Source organism: Aspergillus stella-maris (assembly GCF_047715825.1).
Source record: "Aspergillus stella-maris strain CBS 113639 unplaced genomic scaffold BDV14scaffold_2, whole genome shotgun sequence".
NCBI classification, from domain to species: domain Eukaryota; kingdom Fungi; phylum Ascomycota; class Eurotiomycetes; order Eurotiales; family Aspergillaceae; genus Aspergillus; species Aspergillus stella-maris.
In genome coordinates this window covers 803,132-824,583 of record NW_027396796.1, presented here as the reverse complement: position 1 = coordinate 824,583, position 21,452 = coordinate 803,132, and the positions used below count along the sequence as shown (strand labels likewise).

The 21,452-nt window shown below is 50.7% G+C and overlaps 10 protein-coding genes across 10 annotated transcripts; 8 read left to right on the top strand and 2 right to left on the bottom strand.

Moving 5' to 3' along the window:
• The first annotated feature begins 659 nt into the window (after nt 1–659).
• Nucleotides 660–2,547, top strand: BDV14DRAFT_44564 (aminotransferase-like domain-containing protein). Its single transcript, XM_073776787.1, has 3 exons — nt 660–1,441; nt 1,489–1,871; nt 1,926–2,547. Exons 1-3 carry the CDS (start codon nt 971–973, stop codon nt 2,425–2,427), a joined length of 1,356 nt encoding a protein of 451 aa, XP_073633474.1. The 5' UTR covers nt 660–970; the 3' UTR covers nt 2,428–2,547.
• Nucleotides 2,548–3,970: 1,423 nt separating this feature from the next.
• exgO (exo-beta-1,3-glucanase Exg0) lies at nt 3,971–7,031 on the top strand. Its single transcript, XM_073776785.1, has 2 exons — nt 3,971–4,297; nt 4,344–7,031. The coding sequence occupies exons 1-2, from the start codon at nt 4,099–4,101 to the stop codon at nt 6,998–7,000; spliced, it is 2,856 nt and encodes a 951-aa protein (XP_073633473.1). The 5' UTR covers nt 3,971–4,098; the 3' UTR covers nt 7,001–7,031.
• Nucleotides 7,032–8,343: 1,312 nt separating this feature from the next.
• On the top strand, nt 8,344–10,447 carry BDV14DRAFT_163377 (glycoside hydrolase family 47 protein). Its single transcript, XM_073767031.1, has 3 exons — nt 8,344–9,716; nt 9,761–9,935; nt 10,000–10,447. The coding sequence occupies exons 1-3, from the start codon at nt 8,478–8,480 to the stop codon at nt 10,086–10,088; spliced, it is 1,503 nt and encodes a 500-aa protein (XP_073633472.1). The 5' UTR covers nt 8,344–8,477; the 3' UTR covers nt 10,089–10,447.
• Nucleotides 10,448–10,762: 315 nt separating this feature from the next.
• BDV14DRAFT_195195 (uncharacterized protein) lies at nt 10,763–11,357 on the top strand (the record flags this gene model as incomplete). The annotated part of the gene is made up of 2 exons (XM_073772123.1): nt 10,763–11,046; nt 11,120–11,357. The coding sequence occupies 2 exons, from the start codon at nt 10,763–10,765 to the stop codon at nt 11,355–11,357; spliced, it is 522 nt and encodes a 173-aa protein (XP_073633471.1).
• A 324-nt stretch (nt 11,358–11,681) lies between these two features.
• Nucleotides 11,682–12,388, top strand: BDV14DRAFT_186809 (superoxide dismutase; the record flags this gene model as incomplete). Its single annotated transcript, XM_073770871.1, has 2 exons — nt 11,682–11,729; nt 11,795–12,388. 2 exons carry the CDS (start codon nt 11,682–11,684, stop codon nt 12,386–12,388), a joined length of 642 nt encoding a protein of 213 aa, XP_073633470.1.
• A 231-nt stretch (nt 12,389–12,619) lies between these two features.
• Nucleotides 12,620–14,011, bottom strand: BDV14DRAFT_195193 (Gfo/Idh/MocA family protein; the record flags this gene model as incomplete). Its single annotated transcript, XM_073772122.1, has 3 exons — nt 12,620–13,020; nt 13,110–13,268; nt 13,387–14,011. 3 exons carry the CDS (start codon nt 14,009–14,011, stop codon nt 12,620–12,622), a joined length of 1,185 nt encoding a protein of 394 aa, XP_073633469.1.
• A 905-nt stretch (nt 14,012–14,916) lies between these two features.
• BDV14DRAFT_195192 (uncharacterized protein) lies at nt 14,917–15,311 on the top strand (the record flags this gene model as incomplete). The annotated part of the gene is made up of 2 exons (XM_073772121.1): nt 14,917–15,069; nt 15,129–15,311. 2 exons carry the CDS (start codon nt 14,917–14,919, stop codon nt 15,309–15,311), a joined length of 336 nt encoding a protein of 111 aa, XP_073633468.1.
• A 97-nt stretch (nt 15,312–15,408) lies between these two features.
• BDV14DRAFT_195191 (uncharacterized protein) lies at nt 15,409–15,778 on the top strand (the record flags this gene model as incomplete). The annotated part of the gene is made up of 2 exons (XM_073772120.1): nt 15,409–15,648; nt 15,725–15,778. The coding sequence occupies 2 exons, from the start codon at nt 15,409–15,411 to the stop codon at nt 15,776–15,778; spliced, it is 294 nt and encodes a 97-aa protein (XP_073633467.1).
• Nucleotides 15,779–16,054: 276 nt separating this feature from the next.
• On the bottom strand, nt 16,055–17,171 carry BDV14DRAFT_163375 (alpha/beta fold hydrolase). Its single transcript, XM_073767030.1, has one exon. The coding sequence runs from the start codon at nt 17,116–17,118 to the stop codon at nt 16,174–16,176; it is 945 nt and encodes a 314-aa protein (XP_073633466.1). The 5' UTR covers nt 17,119–17,171; the 3' UTR covers nt 16,055–16,173.
• A 2,170-nt stretch (nt 17,172–19,341) lies between these two features.
• BDV14DRAFT_186807 (cytochrome P450) lies at nt 19,342–21,080 on the top strand (the record flags this gene model as incomplete). Its single annotated transcript, XM_073770870.1, has 5 exons — nt 19,342–19,546; nt 19,601–20,457; nt 20,519–20,629; nt 20,679–20,854; nt 20,906–21,080. The coding sequence occupies 5 exons, from the start codon at nt 19,342–19,344 to the stop codon at nt 21,078–21,080; spliced, it is 1,524 nt and encodes a 507-aa protein (XP_073633465.1).
• Between the last annotated feature and the right edge of the window lie 372 nt (nt 21,081–21,452).

Here is a 21,452-nt window from a genome sequence, read left to right as displayed (position 1 = left end):
CACGCTCGCAGTCGCAGCCTCTGCACAGCGTGGGTGATCGCAGCCAGTGCGACTCGATTCTCTGAACCGGTGGAGCGATCAGGGGCCAAAAGAGCCAGCACACCGACCACTCCTTTTATCACGTCATAGGATAGGGATATGATCTCCTGAAAAAGAAACTGTCGTCAATCTCTATAAGATCCTCCTCTTCCCTGCAAGAACAACACAGGAGTGTTAACTGTCGAGTGGCAAGAGGCAACACCAGAATAACAGCACGCAAGGCATAAATAGCTACGTATAGGACGACGTATGATGTCGACGCTAAGAACAGGCCCGCTCGGGAATAATACAATATGCGTTGCCGACATACGTAACAAGTCCCATATCACCCAGGCACTGCCATTATTCCTTTTCTGGGCACTGTAAGACCAGAGTGATGGGTACCTGATAATTACCTACCAAATACCAAATTTAGGTGACCAAGGTTCTCAGCTGGAAGAGACCATTGGCACCGAGCTTCTGACATGTAAGATGGGAATTGTGCAGCGTGGAGGCTCAGCGTCAGCCAACTCTGGTTCCAATTTCGGAGTAATAATCTTCCTTCTCCATCTCTTGTGCTCGGAACCGGAGATCCCGAGCTTCTACGCGGAGACTTGGATGTAGTCCATCGACAACCTCCAGAGGACGTAGGAACAAAGTATACGATAACTATTGCAAAAAATAAAATAGTTCTTATCGCTATCGCACTATATCATGCATGAAAATTTAATCAGATCTAATCAATCGTCCCAAGTACCGAATTTGAAGAACCTGCCGAAAAGCTAAACCCAGATTGGCCCAGCCAGACTCCAAAATATATCGCGGCGTCGGCAACCGATAGATAAGGTAACCTTCATCCCACCAACCTAACGCAGGCCAAGCCACCTTATCTAGCTGCACAATTCATCCCGGCTACCTGGATTAGATTCAAACCACCCACCAACAGATAGACATGGATAGCAGCGAACCAATTGACCTCTTTACGGGGTGGCCTAACCCCGCGCTGCTCCCGACAGATGCGCTATCAGACGCCTTTGCGACTGTCATGGCTGACCCCGCCATCCGCACCCCGGCTTTGATGTACGGTCCGGATGAGGGGTATGGGCCTTTGCGGGAGCATATTGCACAGTGGTTGACTTCTTTTTATAAGCCTGTTGACCCTGTTACGGCGGATCGCATTTGCATTACTGGTGGTGCCAGTCAAAATGTTGCTTGTATACTGTCGGTGTTTTCGGACCCCAGCTATACCAGGAATGTCTGGTTGGTAGCGCCGCATTATCATCTTGTTGATCGCATATTCGACGATGGGGGATTTGCCGGGCGCTTGAGAGCTATTCCTCAGAGCGTGGATGGAATTGACCTGGAGTATCTACGGCGGGAGATGACCGCAGCTGAGGAGGGTGCGGGGAGGAATAGCAAGCCGGTATGCCTTGATGACATTGGATTGTTCGATCTGACTGACTGGCGAAGTATAAACCGGAACGACCATGGGGCAAGCTCTACAAGCACATTATTTACGCGACACCTACGTTCTCCAACCCGTCCTCACTTACAATGACCCAATCCGATCGCGAGGCCTTGGTACGGCTCGCTCGAGAGTATGATGCTCTCATCATAGCAGACGATGTCTACGACTTTCTACAATGGCCGGCCGACCCAAGCAAGCCACTAGAGCCGAGCCCAGGTGCTCTCCTCCCTCGATTAGTAGATATCGACCGGTACCTCGACGGCGGCCCGAAAGACGACTGGGGCAACGTCCTCAGCAATGGAAGCTTCAGCAAGCTCATCGGGCCAGGAATCCGAACAGGATGGGCAGAGGGAACCGAGAAGCTCGCCTACGGCATCTCACAAGCGTGCGAACCACCATCTCTCACCTCCTAAACCGGGCATCAAGCTAACAAAAGTAGAGGCTGCCAACGCTCCGGCGGCGCCCCCTCTCAGTTCTCCTCAAGCATGGTCGACCAACTCGTCTCGTCTAACTTCCTCCAAAAGCACATCGACACGGTCCTCCGCCCGGCCTACGCCTCACGACACCGCCGCCTCCTCTCCGCTATAAGAACCCACCTCTTTCCTTTCGGCGTAACCCTTCCGTTCGCCGAACCCACAAACACAAGCAAAGACCAGGACCCCGGTGCATATGCGGTAGCGGGGGGCTTCTTTGTGTGGGCGGCCTTGCCTAGTCCACTGAAAGCAAGTGACCTAGCCCCGGTCGCACAGCGTGACCACCTCGTGAGATTCGCAGACGGAGATCTGTTCGGGGTCCAGCGCGATCCAGCAGCGGACAAGAATGACTTTGGGTCGTTCGTGCGTCTGTGCTTTGCGTGGGAGGAGGAAGGGAAGCTGGAGGAAGGCGTGCGGCGGCTGGGACGTGCGATCCAGCAGGTGACGGGGGATCTGAACGCGAAGTAACATAAGGCGGACACGAACGTGAGCGCGAACGAGGGTCGGAGGAGAATTTAGGAGTTCAAATAATGTAGAGTAGCATTCTGGACCAAGTTAGAAGGGATAGACAATCGGAAATAAAGCACAGAGATAGATAGTTGGCGGTGGTAACTGATGATTGACACATGCGCGACGCGAGTGACAAGGTGACACGCCCGCTGACCGATCGACAGAGCTGGAATCTCAATCTCGCGCAGTTCTCCTGACTACTGAGGCAGTGTAACCACCGACCACACTCGACTGCATTCTACAGAGTACTGTACTCGATCTTGAGTTGTCCCTTGAGTTGTCCCTTGAGTAGTCCTTGACAGGGCCCATTGCTTCATTCCAACTGCGTCACTGAACACGCGGGCCTGCAAACACCTTGGCGCAGATAACCTCCTTAACACAGGACACAAAGTCCAGACCAATACAAGATTACAGCTAGCCAGGGGCGTCGGAGCAAAACCACGAATGAACATCCAGAATACGGACTTTGGCGCCCATGGTCCCTGCTAAGAGGTTAGGTGTTTCATGGGCGAAGGAAGAGCAACCTCTTTTGGCTGGCGGGTGGTGGCTTTGATGGGGACCGATCTGCCGCGTCCACTTGGAGCGGGTAATAAAGCTTGGCTATAGAATATTTGATTAAGCTGCTCCTATTCATGGATGCGACGAAGTGTCTTACCCAAACCAGACGCAAACCATGGATCTGGTTGCTGTGCCGTGGTCGCTATCGGGCAGATGCTTTTCGAGTACAGTATGACCGAGTAACATACTTGCTGCGACACCAAGATAACTCCAAGGCCAAGGAATGTAGATTTAAAGGGTGGCGGCCACACCACCAAGCTAAATTCCATTCTTGGTGCTGACTGAATAATGAAGAAAAAAAGAAGGATCGACTAGCAGAAAGGCGTTGTCTCGGCCACGCAGAGTATGTTGATCCTCGTCTCCTGAAGTGGTATATTAACTTGTCTTCCTCCACGCTTCTTGACCATTTCTTCCCTTCCCTCATTTTGCTCTGGTTCTGCTTCTAATCCCAGTCACTCTTTCGACTCCCAAGCCAAAGCGCTTTCGAGCAAACTAATAAAAGATCAGGGTCATCAGGCCCCAATCACCCCGTGTGAGCTATTCTTCGATCGTTTCATCCCTGAATCGATTGTTTCAGCTTGCCGGGATTACACTCGTTCTGTGCTGTGATTGGCCTACTGTCCATAATTACCCCTCTGATTGGCGGCGGATCCGGTATTCTCGATACATCGCAGCGACTGCATTAATACTGAAGAACACTCGATCTCGCTATCTTCTCTCAACTTCTGTTCTTCTCTTTCTCTCTTTCTGTCTCCAAGCGCCGGGTCGTCTTGTGTTTGGTCTTGCTTTCTTTGCTGTCGCTCTTTTGTTTCCATTATTCTCTCCTTCTCTGAGTCTACGTCACTGACTCCTTGTCTGTCCTTATTATTGACTTTGCGAAGGTTAAGTTGACCATCTCAGTCAGTCCCTACTGAGATCAACCTCTGACCTCGTCACACGACGGTCCTTTATTTTTGCATATTATCGCTTGTTTTTCGTCATCTGTCGTTTGTATCGACAGACTGTCAGTATATCTATCGACTCACTGCCGGCCAGTGAGCTCTCGGTCGTCCTAAAATCACACTTAGCAACATGCGCTTTTCCAGCATCTTTTTGGCCCTGGCTGGGTCTGTCTTTGTGGCAGCAAGCCCTATCACAGCTGATACCGAGTTGGTTGTCAGACAATCAACAGAGTACTGGGTTGGCGCTGTAGAGCAACAAGGTGCTGTTGCTTTTGGAGATAGCGCCGACTATCAAGTCCGCCGAAACGTCAAGGACTTTGGTGCCGTTGGTGAGTAACACGACCACTCAAAAGAAGGCAAGGCTAATGAATCCAGGTGATGGTACCACGGATGACACCGATGCCATCAATAAGGCCATCTCGTCCGGAGACCGTTGCGGCAAGGGCTGCGACTCTTCCACTACCAAGCCTGCCGTTGTCTACTTCCCGGCCGGTACTTACCTTGTCTCCAAGCCCGTTGTCCAATATTACTACACTCAAATGATTGGTGATGCCAACAACCTGCCTGTCATCAAGGCCTCTGCCGACTTCACCGGTATGGCCGTTATCGACGCCGACCCCTATGAAGACGACGGCTCGAACTGGTACACCAACCAGAACAACTTCTTCCGTGCTATCCGTAACTTTGTCGTCGACCTGACTGCTCTCGACATGGGCGCTGGTGCCGGTATCCACTGGCAGGTCGGGCAGGCCACCAGTTTGCAGAACATCCGCTTCGAGATGGTCAAGGGCGGCGGCGAAGCCAACAAGCAGCAGGGTATCTTCATGGACAACGGCTCTGGCGGTTTCATGACCGACATGACCTTCAACGGAGGTAACTACGGTATGTTCATCGGCAACCAGCAGTTCACCAGCCGCAACTTGACCTTCAACGACTGCAACACTGGTATCTACGTCAACTGGAACTGGGCCTGGACCTTCAAGTCCATCAGCTTCAACAACTGCCAGCTCGGTCTGAACATGTCCAACTCCCCCTCCAACCAGACCGTTGGCTCCGTCCTTCTGCTCGACTCCGACTTTGTCAACACCCCTACTGGTGTTGTGACTGCCTGGGGCAGTGACAGCATCCCCGTCGGCGCTGGTACTCTTATCCTCGACAACGTTGACTTTAGCGGTTCCACCACCGGTGTTGCTGCTGTTGACGGTAGCTCCATCCTTGCCGGTGGCTCTGTCGTCGACAACTGGACCCAAGGTGCTATCTACCGTCCCGGCTCATCCGCCACCAAGCGTGCTCTCCACGGCGGCTCGACTGGTGAAAGCCAGCCTGAGACTGACGACGAGGATGTTGTCGTCTCGACCATCTACGAGACCGTCTACGAGTGTGTCGCGACCAGTGGTGCCGTGCCTCAACCTTCTGGCGGCTCCGAGACCCACGGTGCTGAGACCACCGCTGTTCAGCCCTCTGTTCCTGCTGTTGATACTTCGGCTCCTGCTGTTCCCGTCCCTACTGGTGGCTCTAATGGTGGTTCTGGCTCTACCCCTAGCTCCGGCTCTTCTGGTTCTACCTCCGGCTCTTCTGGTTCTACCTCTGGCTCTTCTGGTTCTACCTCTGGCTCCGGCACTAGCTCTGGCTCCGGCTCCGGCTCTGGTTCCAGCTCCGGCTCTGGTTCCAGCTCAGGCTCAGGCACCACCTCTGTCGCTGTCATTCCCTCTGGCACTCAATCTGCTACCCCTGCCTCGTCCTCTGGTGCTATCCACGGCTCTAGCGGCTCCAACGGTCAATGCTCTGCTCAAGCTGTGACCAAGACCCGCACGCAGACCTCCATCCCCCACGCCTCCAAGCCCCAGAACCTGCTTAGCAGCGACACCGGCAAGGTCTATGAACGCTCCAAGCCCCTCTACGAGAGCTACAGCGCCTCCTCTTTCGTCTCCGTCAAGTCCCAGGGTGCCAAGGGTGACGGCCAAACCGACGACACCAAGGCCATCCAGGCCATCTTTGACAGTGCCACCTCCGAGCAAGTCATCTACTTCGACCATGGTTCCTACGTCCTTACCGACACCGTCCGCGTCCCCACAGACATCAAGATCGTCGGTGAAGTCTGGCCCACCCTCATGGCCTACGGCGAGAAGTTCTCCGACGAGCAGAACCCCATCCCCCTCCTCCAAGTCGGTCAACCCGGCGAAACCGGTAACGTTGAAATTTCCGACCTCACCCTCCTTACCAAGGGTCCCGCCCCCGGCGCCATCCTCATGGAATGGAACGTCGCCGAAGCAACCCCCGGCTCTGTCGGAATGTGGGACGTCCACTTCCGCGTTGGAGGATCAGCCGGAACAGAGCTCCAATCCGATACCTGCGCCAAGACTCCCAAGGTCGACACCACCCCCAACGAGAAGTGTATCGGCGCTTTCATGCTCCTGCACATTACCGAGAAGTCCACCGCCTATCTCGAGAACGTCTGGTCTTGGGTCTCGGACCACGAACTCGACCTCGAAGACCACGGCCAGATCAACATCTACAACGGCCGCGGTATCCTCGTTGAATCCCAGGGCCCCGTCTGGATGTACGGTACCGCCGCCGAGCACAACCAGCTGTACAACTACCAGATTTCCAACGCCGAAAACGTCTTCATGGGTCTCATCCAGACTGAAACTCCTTACTTCCAGTCTAACCCTGATTCCCTTGTCCCCTTTACGCCCCAGGAATCCTGGAACGACCCCGACTTCTCGTACTGCACCACCGAGGCCTGCAAGAAGGCTTGGGGCCTCCGCGTCATCAACTCCTCTGACATTTATGTCTACGGCGCTGGTCTTTACTCTTTCTTCGAGAACTACGGACAGGAGTGCCTCGGTGACTCCTGCCAGGAGAACATGGTGCAGGTCGACTGCTCGGACGTGCACATTTTCGGACTGAGCACTATTGCGTCCACCAACATGATTGCTTCTACGGACGGCAGCTCATTGGTGCCGCAGGAGGGTAACGAGAGCACGTACTGCTCGACGATTGCGCTGTTTGAGCAGACTTCGCCCGCTTAAGCTTGAATTGCATGAGTACGCGTTACGAGTTGGGTTGGATGTGGGGGGAGAAGGGAGGGAGTCTATTTATATGCCTTGCACATGTTACTGTTTCTAGAGTGAAAACCCCCTCTTGTTCTTCTATTTCCTGACATAGGTAGCAGTTTCTGCCTACGGAGTAATATTATAGACATTTCTTAATCTTCACTTACTTCACCGCGTAGATGTAGAAGTACGAATTGTACCGTCTCCTTCTACGTAGATTGTCTCTTTTCCCTGCCCACTGCGGTCCCTGGTCCTCGTCCAACCGCCAACACGCGGCGACAATGGGAGAGATCCTACTCCAAATGCCCATCTTCCCCCGTCTTTATCTTTATCTTCAACCCTCGACACCAGGGTAGTCCCTATTTCATAGATTCCCTCACTTCATACCCCAGAAACTAAAAAGGAGGGTACGGTGTCGTTAATGGTCGTTCCTTCCCATTTGAGGCAACACTGTTAGGCGCCCAACGCGTCTTCTTTGAATTCGTATTTTTTTCTTTTCTTTAAGGTTACTGGCAGGCACCTCCTTCAAGCCGTAAAACGTCTACTACATACTTACGACTATTTCAGCAAAGCACGTGCAACAGCTCACTTCAAACCCCAGTTCAACTCCAGGTTGATGGCAATTGGCAACCAGGCACAAAGGCGGGGACTGTTGCATGAGACATGACTCTATGGCGGCCGGCGAGTATACTATCAAAAAACTTTCATGCTGGAAAGTCCAAGTGTGGAGTGTGGAGGTGGTCACCTCTCACTTTCACGGGCTTGGGTTGCATCGACGGGGGCACCAGACAGGGCAAGATGACATTAGCGGGCGAGTGACAACATCGATCAAGCCTCATGTAGAAAGGAAAAGAAGCCGATCGGGCGCATCTGGAAGTAACAGTACTGCACATCGCAATCTCTCTTGGGGCCATCGCAAGGCAGAGAGCCAGACAGCTAAGGCAGAAAAGGGGATTGTTCTTATGCAGTAACTAACTATGCACATTGTACCTGATTAGTCATGAACTCCGCGAATGCAACATCGGGGATCGACGGGGAGCGGTCCGATCGGGCTAGCGCTGTTTACAAAGTACTCAAAGAACTGAACAAGAGATACTGAAGGATCACTTACACCAAGATGTTTACAGATGCGCGCACTAATTGAACTTTACTGAATGTAAAAAGAGAGAACCAGAGCCTGTGGTTTATGTAAAAAGCAGCATCATCAGGCAGGGTCAGGTGCAGGAAGGGGAACGCCCCGGATGCCGAGTCAGACCCTGGATGCCACCCGCCTTGACATCGATCCTTTCTCCATCCCCTATTCAATTTCTCCGCTTCACCTCCACTTCAGCTCTCCCCACCTAATCTCATCTTTAAACCTCTCTTCCCCGCCGTGTCGCTCGTTCCTAGACTGTCTTTACCTTAATTGCTTTCACTCTCTTTATTCTTACTGTAAAATTAGTCTGGCTTCGACATGCGCCTTGACCTCCTTGCGTTCCCGGCCCTGGCCGCCGCCAGCGTCCCCGTCTTTGCCCGCCCTGCCGCTAACTTGCGCGCCGACGCCGTCAAGGAAGCTTTCTCTCACGCCTGGGACGGCTACTATAAATACGCCTTTCCCAACGACGAACTCCGCCCAATCTCCAATGGATATGGCAATTCGCGAAATGGCTGGGGTGCGTCGGCAGTCGACGCCCTGTCCACTGCCATCATGATGCGCAACGCGACAATCGTCAACCAGATCATTGACCACATTGCCACGATTGATTACTCCCAGACTGACAGCACTGTAAGCTTGTTCGAGACGACCATCCGGTATCTTGCCGGTATGCTGTCTGGGTATGACTTGCTCAAGGGCCCAGCTGCGGGCTTAATGGATGAGAGTAAAGTTGGGGTGCTGCTTGAGCAGTCGCAGAACCTCGCGGACATTCTCAAGTTCGCGTTCGATACGCCGTCTGGTGTTCCGTATAACAATATTGATATTACGACGCATGGTAATGACAATGCTACTACCAATGGTCTTGCTGTGACTGGTACGCTGGTGCTTGAATGGACGCGTCTGTCGGATTTGACGGGGAACCCTGAATATGCTACCCTGAGTCAAAAGGCGCAGGACTATCTGCTTAACCCGTCGCCTGCTGAATACGAGCCGTTCCCTGGCCTTATCGGTAGCGCTGTCAACATTGCTGATGGCCAGCTGTCCAATGGCGAGATTAGCTGGAATGGTGGCGCGGACTCGTACTACGAGTACCTGATCAAGATGTACGTCTACGACCCCGAGCGCTTCGACCTCTACAAAGAGCGCTGGATTGCCGCCGCCGAGTCGAGCATCGAGAACTTGGCTTCTCACCCGTCTACCCGTCCCGACCTGACCTTCTTGGCCACCTACTCTACCGAGAACGACAAACTCGGCCTGGTCAGCCAGCACCTGACCTGCTTCGACGGCGGCAGCTTCCTGCTCGGTGGAACCGTCCTCGACCGCCAGGACTTTATCGATTTTGGCCTCGACCTTGTCTCTGCCTGCCATGAGACATACAACCAGACATTGACCGGTATCGGCCCCGAACAATTCAGCTGGGATGCCGAGGGCGTTCCCGCCGAGCAGCAGGAGCTGTATGAGCGCGCGGGCTTCTACATCGATAGCGGCTCGTACATCCTGCGACCGGAGGTGATTGAGAGCTTCTACTATGCTTGGCGCATCACTGGCGATGACACAGTACGTTCTTACCCCTTAAGTAAATAACATACTAACAAATGCAGTACCGCCAATGGATCTGGGCCGCCTTCAACAACATTAACAACTACTGCCGCACGCCATCTGGCTTCGCTGGTCTACAGAACGTCAATGCCGCTAACGGTGGTGGCCGCGACGATAACCAGGAGAGTTTCATGTTTGCGGAGGTGCTCAAGTATACTTATCTCGCTTTTGCTCCTGGTATGTTTGCAATTCAGTCTATTTGATGTAATTTGGTTTTAGTGATGGATGCTAACTGAAGCAGAGGACGAGTGGCAGGTGCAGAAGGGCAGCGCCAATACTTTTGTTTATAATACTGAGGCGCACCCGTTCAAGGTTTACTCGTCTCAGTAGGTTGTGTATATATCAGGCAGCGTGGCTTTGGTACCATGCTTGCCGACCGATTGAATGGCGAGGTGGACCTTGGATCCTAGACCTGGTACAGCCTTCCTAGCACTCCATAGCTAGGTGATCAAACAAGAATACCACAATAAGCAGTCCAAACCCTGTATCCACATCAAGAATAACATAAAGACAAGCCCTTTATACCCTGAACAGTATCTTCTATTAATCCATTGAGATCCCTTGCACCAGTCGCAGAAAGTGGATTCACGTGCCCTCCTCCAACAAAACCACAGTGGACCTCGAAACCGCACTAACCAAGGATAGTCACCGCTCTAACCGAATCAGGTTTAGCGCTGCTAAGTATTGAGCAGATTTGAGCACCTTGAAGACAATAACATCATGTGTGCAGTGCAGCTGGTGTACCTTGGTGACTGATAATCTGCTCAGTGTGTTACAGAGGGATCCAGGTGGTAGGTGGGAAGGAAACAAGGGAGGGAGGAAGGGAGGTGTTATAAGAATCATGGAGTTTGTGGTTAGCTTTGACAACTACCTAACTACCTTATCAACAACTATAACCTAAATCTATCTATACTTCATACTCTGTTCACAGTTTTCTTCCTGTACCCTACCAGAGCAGCTCATAATCAACTACCGAGCTCCGTATCCCCGATCCCCAAGACAAGATGTGCGGCCCCTCCCGCCCAGCAACAGGCCACAGAATCGCCATTATGTTTCCTTCTCCCTCGACATCACGATCTGCCTCGCCTTCATCGGTATCATTCTTGTCTTCGCCAGCATCATCGCCAGAGCCAGAGGCATTCTCACCGGCCAGAGAAGCATATAGTCTCTCATTCCAACAAGCAGAGCAGGACTCTGCAGGGACGAAAGCTGTTTTTCGCGCCAAAGATGCGAATGAGACGGGGAATGGGCTTTTTGAAGAATGGAGGGGAATTGAGATGAGGATTGAGTATGTTAACTTCTTTACCGATTTCCCTTTGCCTTCTTACTATGCAGGGTGGAAAGCTAACAGATAGGCATAGACGTCACGGCGACCTAACACTCACAAACGCAGGACTCCAACCACTACACCAATTCCAGCTTCGCCCTTCATCCTCAGACTCAATAAAGGCTAAAGATGAACTGGAATTTAGTCTACCCGAGAGACTCGATCTGAACGTCTCTGAAAAGGGAATTGTGGGAAGGCAGGTTACTGTTGTTGCACGGGGGGAGAGGGGAGAGGTGTTGCAGATGGGGAATGGGATTGTTGGGTTTGATTAGACTGTCTCTTTAGTATTATACCATCATTGTTTCTTATTGATTTCTTCAGAGAACTTGAGTTAATGATCTTCTACGAGAGATAAGTAGAGTAGTTGGTTCTGGATCCAGGATGATGTGATTGCTAAGCATATGTAATGTGCTCATATATGCTCGCGCGGTCCTCACTTTCTCATGCACCCCTCCCCCGCTGTTTTGCTTAAGTATCCTCCATCCTGCTGTGTCTTCTCTTTTTCTTCCCTCTCTTCATCTCTCTCTCTCTCTCATCCATTCATCTCAATCTACCATCAAGATCAACCCTAGTCTCAACTCAACCCAACCACCACCATGTCCGAAGCAAAGTACACTCTCCCCTCCCTCCCCTACGCCTACGATGTAAGTGCATTCATCCGCATCCCAATCACTCCCCAGTCATTCACTAACCCATGATCTCTTTACAGGCCCTCGAACCAGCAATCTCCTCCCAAATAATGACCCTCCATCACACAAAACACCACCAAACCTACATCAACAACCTCAACGCAGCTCTCGAAGCGCAAGCCTCAGCCCTGCAATCCCAAAACATCAACTCGCTTATTGGTCTGCAACAGAAAATCAAATTTAATGGCGGTGGCCACATCAACCACTCCCTTTTCTGGGAGAACTTGGCGCCCTATGATTCGGATGATACAAAGGTTGATTCCGTTGCACCGGGTCTGAAATCCGCTATTGAAGCTCAATTCGGAAGTATCGAGGACTTCAAGAAGGCATTCAACGCTACGTTGCTCGCCATCCAAGGAAGCGGGTGGGGCTGGCTTGTCCTCGTTACCGAGAACGGCAAGAAAAAACTTGAGATTGTTACCACCAAGGATCAGGACCCTGTTACGGGTGCAATCCCGGTCTTTGGGATCGATATGTGGGAGCATGCTTATTATTTGCAGTATCTGAATAATAAGGCCGGATATGTGGAGCAGGTTTGGAGGGTTGTGAATTGGAGGGTTGCGGAGGGGAGGTTTAGGGATGGGGGGGAGGGGAAGGGGGATGGGAAGTTGTAGATGGACTGATGGTACCGTATTGCTTTATGAAGGAAGAGTGTAGCTTCATCCAGCCAAAGATGCAGTATCAAGCTGAGCTGCATAGCTACCTATGTACCTACAGATGATTGACGCAATGAAATGACATCTAGCAGTGTCCAGCCACGCAATAGTCATCCAGAGTACGTAGTAGATCCAGGTAGTGTTTCTCGAAGCTTCGCAGGGACTCAATACCAGAAAACCTATCCAAATCTACTCGACACCCCTCCAACCATCCAACCATCCATACACTTGCCTCGCCCTCTTCACCCCCTCCTCAAGACCAACATACCCCTTTTCATCTCCCTCCCCAATCCCAAATAAACAAGTCTGCACCGACCTCCCCGAAACAGGAACACCCATCTGCTCCTCACTCCACCCCCACGGAACATCAAGCACCTCATCCGTGTCGAAGGTATGCAAACTAATCGTAACAGGCGCATCATACGCACTTGCCTGCAACGCTATCCCGGATTCCGCTACGAGCCGGATGGAACCAAGTTCGCCTGTTAGTGTCCATACTAGCGCGGGGTCGCCGGGGAAGGGTTGGCCGCGGGTGAATGTTGCGAGGAGGGTTGCGTTTTCGGTTACGTGAGGGGATGGGGGGAGGGAGCCTGGACTATATCAGTATGGCAAGTCCCGCGATACAAAGCATGCAAGGATGGATGAATGAATGAAAAGAGGAAGTTAGGTAGGTACGAACCATGCACGCTAACAAGGTCAGGAACATCGGACTTAACCGTCTCGATAATCTGCCTTGTCTTCGGATCTCGAATCCTGATCTCCGGCCGTTGAAGCGCAAAGTGGACATCTTCTGATCCGGAGATTAAATCCCCTGTTACGGATTGAATGAAATCAATAACTGTTTACCATCCACGCATACCGTTCATTAGCCCATGTCCGAATCCATAGCCAGATATCTATCCATTTTGCTCAAAGCTCAAAGCAAGTATCGGAAGGGAAGCGAAAAAGCAACTCACCATGCGCAAACCCAATAGTAACCACATTCCCCCCCACACTCTTCTGCGCAAAATACTTCAACCCCGGCGGCAAAAATTCCCGATCAATAGTCCCACCGCACATACGCACCTCACTGCTCAATAACCTTCCAATAACGCCAGAGTGCAGTACTTCCTTAACCTTAAGCACGGGGGGCGCGAATCGGCCTTGGAGTCCTATTGCGACGATCTGTTGCTTTCTCTTCTCCTTACCGTTCTTGCTGGCGTTGTTGGTCTTGACGATAGAGACAATTTCTTCGATATCGGACAGAGTACTAGCGATAGGCCACTCGACAAAAACACTTTTCCCCTTCTTCAAACTCGGGAGTATAGTACTGAGGTGTAAATCAACCCTCGTAACGCAAATCACAAGATCAATCTCATTATCATTCGCGAGGTCTTCGGGGTCGCCGTATGCCTTTGTGCTTGGGCCAAGATTGTATGTTTTTATCGCGGATTGAGCGGCGGCGATGGAACTGTTGCAGAGGGCACTTATTTGGAAGAGGGAGTGGCCATGGGGGGAGAGGAGGGTTGGGAGGTGTGCGGTGGATGCCCAGGATGTTGTTGCGGTTGAGGAGAGGCCTATTAGGGCTGTGCGGAGGGGCATTGTTTTGTTTCGTCTGGGTTTTCGGATAAGTGATAGGTAGGTGGTTGACATAAACGTAGGTAGCTGGAGGTAAAACAGATTTATATTTGTATTGAAGAAAGGAATTCGATTTATAATCTAGTCACGGAATCAGATATGAGTTCTTGTCGTGGTTCTGTCTGTATACAAGTGCGGGGAGCTTAGAAATCAACGTTGGTAGGTAAGCAAACAATGGATCCAATCCATGAGCTGAACTGATGGCGCCATAAGTAAGCGCCTCTTAGAGCTAGTATCTAGCTGTTACTGGAGATAGAAGGATTTTAGAATTACAGACGATAGGAAATTGTGTTCCTTATATCATTTCCATGCAATTTTGATTTTTTGCGTGTCTCGGGCCTATATCGAGGCGAGGATTAAGATAGAGTTTCAGCTGGATTTCGTCTTGGACATTTATCCGGACAGTGACAGAAACTACCTGGTTGGTTAAGGTGAGATTGCCTTTTGCATGCGTAATGCATAGTTCCTGCCGTTGCTTCATTGGAAGCCTCGGGACATGGTCGAAGCTGTAGATGGTGACCGATGGCCCAACGCCGAGCGGGTCAAATGTGTCATTCCACTCTACGAATTACTTGTTCAAAGCTCTAAAGACTCAATCTGTTTCTACTTTTGTAGACTATGAGGTTTTAGTAGTGTGTCAAAGTTCCGGCTGGGTTCCCCGGTTTCAGGGTCCAGGTACCCAACAAATGGCCAAACCCTAATCGTCTGCATGATATCACTATGGCCAAGATCTAACTTCGGGCTATTTACCACCCTTTCTCACCTCATAGGAAGCACAGATTACATTAAAAATGCCACCGGTCCACAAGAACCGGGGTAAAGGGCAGCCCAAGAGTCAGTCTAGAGGACGAATCGAGAAAAGGCGCAACATGAAGCCCGGGAGGAAGCCCAAGGATAAACCTGGAGGAGAGTACCCGCCATTCTCTCCCTCCGCCGTGACATTCGAGAAGACAATTTATGAGACAGAAAGGTCTGCTATGTTCTTGATCACTATTAAAGACCACCAAAATGCGCTCAAAGTAGTCAGTCTCACCCTTCTACAACACAATACCGACCTCTGATACTAATGTAAGATAACCAGCACCATGGCCGCAGCCCCAACCTCCCCTGCGAATCCAAAGACCGAAACACAAACCCTCACAGCTGCGAAGCAACAGCCTACAAGCGTCTCCAAGCACACGGTCTCTGCTCCCTTGGCCTAGTCCCGAAATTCCACCGCAGCATCGAAGACCTCAATCCAACTCACTACACTCTTCACCTCTGAATGTTCGAGAAAAACCGAGTACCCGCCAAAGGGGCTAATCCTTGAATATGTTGAGGGTTTAACGAAGATATACTATACAAACTATACAAAGAAGAGGATGGAGAAGCTCATCTCCATCTTCGAGGAGATGCAGGCTGCGGGTGTAGATCACAACGATATACACCCGCGGAACCTAATGGTCTTTGAAGACGAGGTTGATTCTGATCGGGAACGAGCTATGTGGATTGATTTCGACAGTGCGCAGACGTATGATTCGGATCTTGAGAAGAGGACGGAGAGACAGAGGGAGTATATGGATTTGGATACGGAGTTGGCGAAAGAGATTGCGGAGTTGGTGGTAAGTTCCAACCTTGCTGCCTACTAGCATATGTATTGAATTGAGTGGTGTTACTGACATTGGGCCTTTCTATCAGAAAGCGGATGCTGAAAAAGGGGATTTCAACAAATCGGCTTATCTATATGGCTAGGTGTCTAGGTATCTAAGTGGATGGAGACCGGAGATTCCATAATTGGTACCTATGGTATGTGGTGAACATGGAAGGGACAGTCTGCGCTTAAATATAATTGGGTTGAGGAAGACGCGATTGGGAGTATCTGCCTGTTCTAGAGTAGGAAAGCGCCTTCTCGGTCGGGTCTGTTGACGAATATAAAAGACACGACCAGTCTCCAGCTTTATGCTTTCCAGGGTTCGAGGAGGAAGGTGCCCGTGGTATACTACCTACCTATTAGATCTAGTATATGTACCTAGATAGTGCTGGCTTCTTCCCGTCTGCCATCCGACACTATGATCTGATACCGGTTCCCCGCGGAAACGTTCGTACTTACTTAGAACACTTTGCCGCAGATAATGATTTAAACTTAGTTACAGCAGGAACTGCAACGCCTCCCTCGATAACCCTTCCGGATCCTCTTCGGGAATGGAATGTCCACAGTTCAGTCCTTTCCCCTGCACATCCTTAGCATACCTCTTCCACACATCCAGCGGACCCTCCTTCTTCGTCTTCTCCTCCTTCATAGACCCCGCAAAGAGTCCACTCTCACCCCAAATAGCCAACAGCGGGACTTGAACCTTCCTCCCCGCCTCAAGATCCTCCTCATCGTAGACCCGGTCGTAAAACACACCAGCTCTATAATCCTCACACGTTGCATGGATATTTTCCTCCCGATTAACATACGCCTCATGGTACTTCTCCAACACACCAGCGTCAAAACAACCCAAATCCTGCCCCGCCGTCCAACTCGCCAAACTCCGTTCAAGGAACTTCTTTCCCCCATCGGCACCAAGAATCATCTCCTCTGGGAACGGCGCAGGCTGTGCAAGGAAGAGCCAGTGATACCCCTTCACCGCAGCAGATACATTACCGAAGGATCGGAACATATGTGCCGTCGGCATAATATCAGCCACAATGACCTTCTCAACACGCTCGGGCGAGTCAAATGCCAGGCGATATGCGACCCTCGCGCCGCGATCGTGGCCTAGGACACTGAATTTCCCGGTGTATCCTAGTTGGTCCATGATAGAGAGGCAGTCTTGCCCCATGAGTCGCTTAGTGTACCCTGAGCCATTCTCGCTGTGGGGTACGGGGGATGATGCGCCGTAGCCGCGGAGGTCAATTAGGATTAGAGTGAAGTGTGGTAAGAGTAATGGTGCGAGTCTGTGATACTCGGCGTGTGTTTGGGGGAAGCCGTGCAGTAAGAGGAGGGGTGGTTTTTCCCTGTTGGTGTCGCTGACGCGCGTGAAGATGCGGGCGCCTGTGGGGGTGTCGAGGTATTGTGACGAGTAGCCGGGGAAGATATCTGTTGGCATTTTGGCTTGGGATTTGAATGTATATTACTGGGTTGTTGTTTGTTGTTGAGAATACTGAGGGGTTGATGGATGAGGTCATCTTCTCGGGCGAATGACGCCTTTTGCCGAATCTCCACATGCGCTCTATAGTGGCACAGATATACAGCCATGTGGCTGACAACCAGCCACATTGTATAATCAGAACGCTGAAGAAACTACGTCGTCCACTCAGATCGGCAGTTGCTCTATTGGTATATATCTGCTTGTTTGCCCTCTCAACTCATCTTTCCCGCTAGGAAGCGTCCTTGGTATAGAAACATATTGACCCAGCATGGAGCTCTATATCCAGAGTAATTAAAGTAACCTAGATAAGTCAGACTCAAAGGAGCGGGTAGAACTAACATATTCCGGACATTTTGATAACACGTATTCGCATTCAACAGAGCACGTTTCTTGCGTTGCGACCTCCAACACTCTCATTCCATCCTTTCCATATAGCAACCATTTCACATATCAGGTAACTGAAATAAACGTGTAAGCGAGAGACGCGACATCAATTTCTGCCTATCCTTGTTTTTGAAGGGGTCAGTTTTATCAATGTCTGCTTTTTATTTGCTTCCTGGCGTCATCGACGTACATTGCTTTCTCCCTACTGACCAAGCGTCAAGTGCCAAGATAAGGGCTTCCATGTGCAAATTTTGGTTGATACTATAAGCTAGTACAAGGATAAAAAAACGCGCAGATCTAAACCAGTAGATTGGTCTTGCTTGCTCTTAGGGTCAAAGCTGGTTCGCTCTCAAGGTATACGTATGTTTGCTCCCTGATGCCATAACAATAACCCTTAGTCTATTAACTAAGCGTCCGACATTCCATAAGAGATCTTACATGTGAAAAGTGGCAACGTCTCAGTTTACGGAATGACAAGCATCATTCTCAAGGGCTCAAAAGAAACCCTGTGACCTTGAATTCGGAACTGAGCTGAAATGCTCAACTCATGTCTTGTCTGCACTTGGTTGCTTCCTGGCGTCATAGAGAATCAGTGATGGCCAGCCCGTTTACTAACTATTCGCATATTAGGGTGTCGAGCTATGTCTCCCGTCGTCGTATGCGTATCCCAGCGCCTCTAAATATCAGATGAGCTAGTCTAACGCTCGGACTCAGAAAACAATTATGTCTAGACCTTAGCAATAGAAAATGTGCCAATGGAAAGAGCAACAATTATCAGGGGCGATGAGATGAATCTTACAACCTGCAGAGTCAACCTAACAGTGCTGGTGAGACCCCTGTCAAGCGAAGTGGGGTTATGCATCTGCTCCAACTATCGAAATTCTTAGTTGGATCGAGTAAGTTTTAGGTGCTGACTCTGCAGAATGATGGATACGGGGCATATACGTCTTATATATCATACTAAAAAGCTTATCAAGCCTGATAAAGACTGGTTGTATGAAGCCCATCGAGAGAGCAGATAGCGGCGGCGGAATATAGTGGCGACAAGTATTTAGTTAGAGGGGTCCTGACTATTGGTGGAGATAAATAGATGGTGACATAAGAGTCTTATAGGAGGCAGCGACCTATAAGACATGGACTCACTATAAGATTGAACAGTCACAAGGGAGATAGACGCATACGCATACGGTAGTTGGATATAAAGTGATTACGCACAAACATCACCTCCTTGGCGGACGGCCTACAGAAGGAAGAAGCCAGCGTAAATGCCGGTCCACATTAGACTTGGCGTTCAGCCGTTGACATGACAAGAGCTCCAGTTGATCCTTGTCAGCCGCGCGGACCACATGGGGATAACCTCATTGTTTGCCCGCAAAATACGTGGCGGGTCGTACCTCCGGAATACTTGGGGGACACAGGCCAATCGCATCCCATATATTATGTAGCATGACCACTGCATAATTTATTCTAGACCCCTCCAACCGTCATATTGCGTCCAGTTATCTCCAACAATAGTGGAGCATGGCAGGGGTTAGTTCGTCAACGGCGTACCCCATCGCATCCTCAAGGATCGCATTTGCTGCAAACCCGGTCTTACCCTTCCCGCCTTCGCATGAGCCTAGTTGACATTGTGGGTTGTAGCGTGAGACATGAATGGAGCGGCTGCAGATGGAATATTCGAGGTGGGTAGGACAGTCGTTCTTAAAGGAGGTGACTCCGACTTTTTCGGTAATTCAGACTGTTCTTATTTCTTCTCTGTCCCTGGAGAACCCCGTGGGTTGAGTCCATTTCGCGACAATGGATGTCTCACACCTTTGGCTGGCCCTCTTAGGGTTCGCCGTCTACCTGGTGCCTAGGTCTATCTACCGCCTGTACTTCCACCCGCTCAGCCATATCCCGGGTCGCAAGTTAGCTGCGATTTCGCATCTCTATGAGATATACCATGACATTTGGCGCGGAGGACAATATCTATTCGAGATTGAAAAGATGCACAAGCAGTACGGTCGGTCGCGCCATGCCTCCCACAAAACACTGAGCAGCGACTGACTTGTTACAGGACCGATTGTCCGAATTACCCCCCGAGAAGTACACATATCCGACCCCGAGTTCTATGAAGAGATCTACGCACCGTCAAGCCGTCGTCGCGAAAAAGACCCAACATGGGTTCCCATCTTTGGCTCCCCAACCTCCATGATCAGCACAACAAACCACGAACACCACAGATTCCGCCGATCCATCTTAACAAACTTTTTCTCAAAGCGCAACGTCCAGAACCTGACCCCCATGATCGAAGAACGCTGCCTAAAGCTCCTACAACGCTTTGAGGAATTCCATGAAACAGACACGATCGTTCAGCTCGACAATGCCTTTTCCGCGCTGACGGCTGATATAATCACGTACTATTGCTACGGCAAACTATGGCATTTCATCGAAGATAAGGACTTCCGCGTCGATATTCGGACTGCAACGACCGAGATCAGCGGCCTCAGCCACGTAAACCGCATCTTCCACTTTATTAACCCGATGCTAAAAAGCTTACCGCCGTGGCTGATGCGAGCACTTGCACCCGGAAAGTCAGGACTATTCGATTTCATGGACGCAATTATGGAGACAATTCATTCGGGGGATACACCTGATGATGGAGAGGGTGGGAAACGGCGGCCCGCGATGTATCATAATCTCACGGACCCGAAACTGCCGGTTCACGAGCGGACGAAGCAGCGGTTGGAAGATGAGTGTCTTATTGTACTTGGGGCCGGGACGGAGACGACGGCGAGGACATTGACGATTGCGGCATTTTATCTGGCGCATGATCAGAGGCTTTTAATGAAGTTGAGGGAGGAGTTGAGGACTGTTTTGCCGGCTATTACGAGTACTTGTTCTTGGTTGGAGTTGGAGAAGTTACCCTACTTGGTATGTTGGATTCCTGAAGCACAGTGATGTTGTTACTAATCACTTGTTTTGTATAACTTAGAGTGCCGTGATTAGCGAAGCGCTCCGCGTCGCTACCCCAGTTGTGGGTCGACTCCCGCGTATTGCACCTGATGAGACGTTGACATACAAGGAATATACCATCCCACCAGGAGTAAGATGCCCAAACATAGATTCGTCAATATATATGCTGAACTATACAGACGCCTATGAGCTCGTCTTCCTTCCTCTGCCATCAAAACCCCACGATCTTCCCTAACCCTACTGAATTCGACCCCGACAGATGGATCCGCAATGACGGAAAGGCAGTAACAGGCGAGAGACTTGATAAGTACTTGACAGCGTTCGTGAAGGGGAGTAGAGCTTGCCTGGGGATGAAGTATGTCAAACTTTACTTACCATGTCTGGATCGTGGCTAACTAGAGTCTAGCCTGGGATACGCAGAGCTCTACCTAGCCCTAGCGTACCTCGTTCGACGAGTCGATTTCGAACTGTATAATACCGGTGTTGACGAGGTGACGCTCACGAAAGACTTCTTCCTGGGCCATAATGAGCGTGGCGAGCCAAAGGTTCTTGCTAGAGTTACGGGGTTGGTGAAAGATTGAAGTGCGAAATGGGATACGGCAGAGGAGTTCAGGTCCGGGTGCGTTATGATCGGGGAGGTTGTTTGTTGATACCTAATGGATCTGCTTGAAGCAAGAATGTAACAGTTTCTAACGATAGCAAGTTATATGCTGGGAACCGAGAGGGCGCAGGATGTCTCGAGAATGTAGACGTTCACTATCGGGATCAATGCCTCGGGGAATAAATGAGGCTCAACAGGCTTAAGGTTCAGGGTCCTACGGGCCGCATCCGGACCCAAACAAGTGTTAAATCCTCTTTGGACCTTCCCTTGTAGTCACGCGTCGCAAACTATAACTTGAGCTGGGGAAGGCAAAAGGACGTTGATGAAAATGAAGAAGGAAGGAGCGACCACG